This window comes from Arachis ipaensis, chromosome B03, assembly GCF_000816755.2.
Source record: "Arachis ipaensis cultivar K30076 chromosome B03, Araip1.1, whole genome shotgun sequence".
NCBI lineage: Eukaryota > Viridiplantae > Streptophyta > Magnoliopsida > Fabales > Fabaceae > Arachis > Arachis ipaensis.
In genome coordinates, this window is record NC_029787.2 from 127,897,779 (window position 1) to 127,902,113 (window position 4,335).

The 4,335-nt window shown below is 38.1% G+C and overlaps 1 protein-coding gene across 1 annotated transcript; it reads right to left on the reverse strand.

Annotated features, from left to right (window-relative positions):
- Positions 481-2,452, reverse strand: LOC107633938 (L-ascorbate oxidase homolog). The gene is made up of 2 exons (XM_016337526.2): positions 1,023-2,452; positions 481-939 (listed from the first exon to the last, which is right to left on the reverse strand). Exons 1-2 carry the CDS (start codon positions 2,369-2,371, stop codon positions 639-641), a joined length of 1,650 nt encoding a protein of 549 aa, XP_016193012.1. The 5' UTR covers positions 2,372-2,452; the 3' UTR covers positions 481-638.

Here is a 4,335-nt window from a genome sequence, read left to right on the forward strand (position 1 = left end):
AATATTAATATAAATAAATATCCAAATGTAATTTTATTTTATCTAAAAAAATTATATTTTATATTAGTTCTAACAAATTTTTAGAATTTGACATGTTACTATATTTTAAAGTGTGCTGTATCTTGTGTTTGTGTCTGTGTATTAGAGTTAAAAATATTCAGTACTTCTTAATTTGGGTATATAGAATTTAACAGTTTGTAGGACATTCCGGTTTAAGTTAGTTTACAGATATTTCTAGTTACAATAAAACTTTTGTTTGCCTAGTGTTGCTCGAGTGAAAGGATACCTCTAAATACTTTTGGCCATGCTAAACGAAAAGTATAAAACTAATTTGAAGAATACAAATGTTATGTAAATACTAAAAATAAAATTAGTCATTAAAATAAATTATTATGTAATTGGAGGGAGTAAAATCAGAAAGATAAAAAGTTTCAAAAATTAGAGAAAAAAAAAAAGAAAAGAAAAGAAAAAAAAAAAAGAAAGAAAGAAAGAAAGAAGAAGAAAGCTTATTGGGGCGCTAATGACATGGTTGATACATAACATTTATATCAACCTACACCACACGAGTTACGAAAGCATGCAGAAATATCTCCCTTTCCTACACAAGCCGCGATGATGTTCCTTGCATTGTCCTCACTCTAGTGGTACACAGGTCCCGGAACTGGCATGTCCTTTACGATACCGCAGATTTGCTGCGTCAGGGGAAGGTTGTACTCATCCCTCAACGACTTCTCCGGTGACAACACACTAATGTACATCTGTTGTCCCAGGTAGCGGTTCTCCGCATTCTCCGACCTCAAGTTCCACATTCCAGCGTTGTCGAATGTCAACAAAATCGCCGACCATGAATTAGGGAACACTTGCACGGTGTGCCTGCTCACTGCATCAAGAAGGTTGTAGGTCTCTCTCTTTTCTGGGCCCCACCTTCCTTCCTCCATGCTGCGCAAACCATATTTAATTTATTTGTTAGATATATAACACAAAACTAACTAACTAACTAACCAACTCATTGATGTACTTACCCGACGAGGAAGAAGGAGTAACCGCCAAGGTTGTAGGACTGGACGGATATGGTGGGGTTCTCGAAGATGATCTCGATGAAATCCCGGAAGGTGGCGGTGAGGACGTTAGGGGCGACGGTGATCTTGCTGATGAAATCGTGGGGGTTGTCGCTGATGATGTTGTACTTGAAGACCTTATCATCAACGCCGTAGTACTGAGCGAGTTTGAGTGGAGTCTCGGGATCAACGTGGGAAACACCGTTGATGGCGTACCTGAGCTTGCCACGATCCCTGAAGACAGAGTTGACGAACTTGATGGTGCGAGTAATGTTAATCTGACCGTAATGGTAAGATCCCTGAGGGTTAGGCCTGGCGGCGCTAGCAGTAAGGTTCCATCTGAATGTCTTGAACTGGTTGAGAGACCAGAACCAGGTTATAGGAGCGTGTGGAATGAACAAGGAAGCGGCTTTATCGGAGCCTTCGTAGCCAATGAGTGCCTTTCCGTCAAGGAAGTAACCGGTGAAGCGAGTGGAGGCAACAACGACGTAGTCCCTTGGCTCCTGATTGGCGGTGACGAGAACGGTGAAGCACTGTCCGACGTGGACATCAAGGGACTCGTAGGTGTTCTGAACGGTGTGGGAGCCTTCAGTCTCAACAAGTGTCATGGGATGGCCTTGGATTCTGAAGTTCAAGGAGTCTTTGTTACCAATGTTGCAGATTCTGAGTTTGTAGGTCTTTCCAGGCTTCATTGTGTAGAGTGGTTTCTCTTTGCCGTCGAGTTTGGCAGTTTGACCGTTGATGAGAACACCGTCAGGCATTCCAATGGACTCGCCTCTGTCAAGGATCTGCTTGAGCGCCTTGTGGCCCTTGGTGTACCAGTCACCAATGAGGAACCAGTACTCATCCTCGGGATCTGGGTATGGAACTGGGATCAACAACCTGCTGAATATTCTCAAGCCACCAACACCACCAGCCATTCTATGGAGCCCAAGGCTTGGGAAGTAGAAGTAGCTACCGATCTGATCCTTCACCTGGAACTTGTAGGTGTAGTTGGTCCCCGGTTGGATGGGGCACATTGTTCCTGGTGTACCATCTTGCCATGAATTCTTCCTCAACTGGATACCATGCCAGGTGAAGAGGAGAGGCTCGTCCAGGTTGTTGAAGACATTGACAACGATGTTGTTGTTGCTGGAGCAATTGATCTCAGGGCCAGGGAACAGGTTGTTGATGAGGATAGCTTGTTGTGGAGTACCCAATGGAGAAATCGTACCATAAGAGACATTCCATGTGTAGTAAACATATGGATCTTCAGCAATCACGGTTGCTGCATAGAGGCAAAACATTGCCACTAAAATGACTGCGCGAGCCATTTCAATGTTTTATTGTTCCCTTTCAGGGGTTATTCTTTCTGGGTTTATTCTTTTGGGAAGAAGTATTAGATGTTTGTATGCTTTTTATTCTTTTGATTTGATTTGATTAGTGCCTTGCCCCTAATTCCCCTTTTATACACACTTTTAGGTGCCTACCTGCCATTGGTTTCTAAGTTTCTTCCGAACTTGTGTCTCCACCACTGTGCTTTCTTGGTTCACCTTAAGAAACTACCTAATATTAGGAACACAGATGCAATTATTACGGGTTTGTATTGTTGGCGAAAATTCTTACTATCATGTGAGTATGGAGATTATTTATCTTCACTGTTTTTTTTTTTAGTTTGACTCTAGATTCTAAATAACTGTTAATTATTCGTCCTACATTAAGATGAAAATTGCTCTATTAAATTCAAGAAAAAAAAAACAGAAATGTTCAATGTGGCTTATGGCTTAGTCCCTTAAAAAGATTTTATGTTATATTTATCTATTGTTATTTTTGTCCCTAATTCATATATCTTTTGTATACAAATGATCCCTAGTTATTATATCTACACCCAAATACCAGTAATTCTATAAAGAGAACAGTATTTGTATACTTTTTTATGTATATCTCTTTTGTATACTTTTTCATGGTATAAAAGGGGAAAAAAGAAGTATTTTCTCTTACTTTTTATTAATCACTTTTAATTGTAAAAAATAAAAAATATATAAAAATATATACAAAAATAATATGTATAACAATCATATTCTATATAAACTAAGAGCATATTCCACCTAATCGACTCAAGAGCATACAAAACATATTTCAGTGATGACAGTAATACAAAACATATTTCAGGTGATGACAGTAATGGTAGAGATTATGCTTTTATGGCCTATTGGCCTCCAATGTAGCCCAAAAAACGTAAAAAAGGGACACTGCCAATGGTAAGTGAAACTTTGTTTACCGCAATTATTTCTACAAATGTATCTTCACAAATTTTAACTCTAAATCATGTCCCAAAAAAAACGTTAAATAGTTCTCTTCCCAAAGAAATTAGAGTCCAAATAAAAGAGGGCTGTAGATTAGGGTTTTCACCACAAAAAATTGGTATAAAGTGTATATTTGTCATTTGAGTATTAACTTCTGGACAAATAATATTCATTTACTACGCGTTGAGCCAGAAGCGGGGATTGATGGTGATTTGGGACAGAATGTGGGTTTTATCATTTATGGGATTGTTGTATAATTGGGGGGCCTATGTTTAATATTTACGTCATGGGGGTTATTGTATAAAAATAAGAAAATAGCTATACAGCAAAAATCCAGAAATAAATTTGGTTATGAAGAAAAGATTGGTGATCAACGTGTATATAGATGCATGGTGTGTTGTCTCGAATTGTGGACCTGTGTCTGCAAAACGCAGGTAATATTTTGACAGCGATTGGTGAGGGAGGAGAACCAGCAAGCGAAACGTGCCCTGCATGCCGACAGGAGCAGAGCCACAGGCTTCCTAGCTGCATGCGCGCCACATGTACACGGATGTCTCAGCTTGGTGCTTATAAGCGGAAAACCCAAATGGAAGGAAGCAAAGTAAAAACTTAGTTATCGAAGCAAAGTGAAAAATAGTTGAGGGAGAGTGGGACGGAAGCAAGAGTTTACTATGAGAAGGAGCTTGTTGAAGAAGAAGGGCACGGTGTAGGAAAAAAAAATTATGCGTGACTATACCAAACCAAAAGAACATATTATTGAGTATTTGGATCATCTTTAATTTGTAAGTAATTTTTTTAATATTTAATAATAAATTGTTGTTGCAGTGATTGTTGTGACGGATAATTATTGTTATTATTATATTATGGTCATAATTTTTTTAATTTAACATTACTTTTTATTTATTGTTGTATTATAATCAATATTATTATAATTGGGGTTATGATAATTAATGTTGTGTTTATTTATTTATTTTAAGCTTATTTAAATATAT

Bases quoted from the DNA above. Each gene is read 5' to 3' on its own strand.
- LOC107633938 (XM_016337526.2), bottom strand. From the start codon at position 2,371: ATGGCTCGCGCAGTCATTTTAGTGGCAATGTTTTGCCTCTATGCAGCA. The intron at 940-1,022 runs GTAAGTACATCA...TGGTTTGCGCAG, and splicing joins TACTCCTTCTTCCTCGTCGG to CATGGAGGAAGGAAGGTGGG.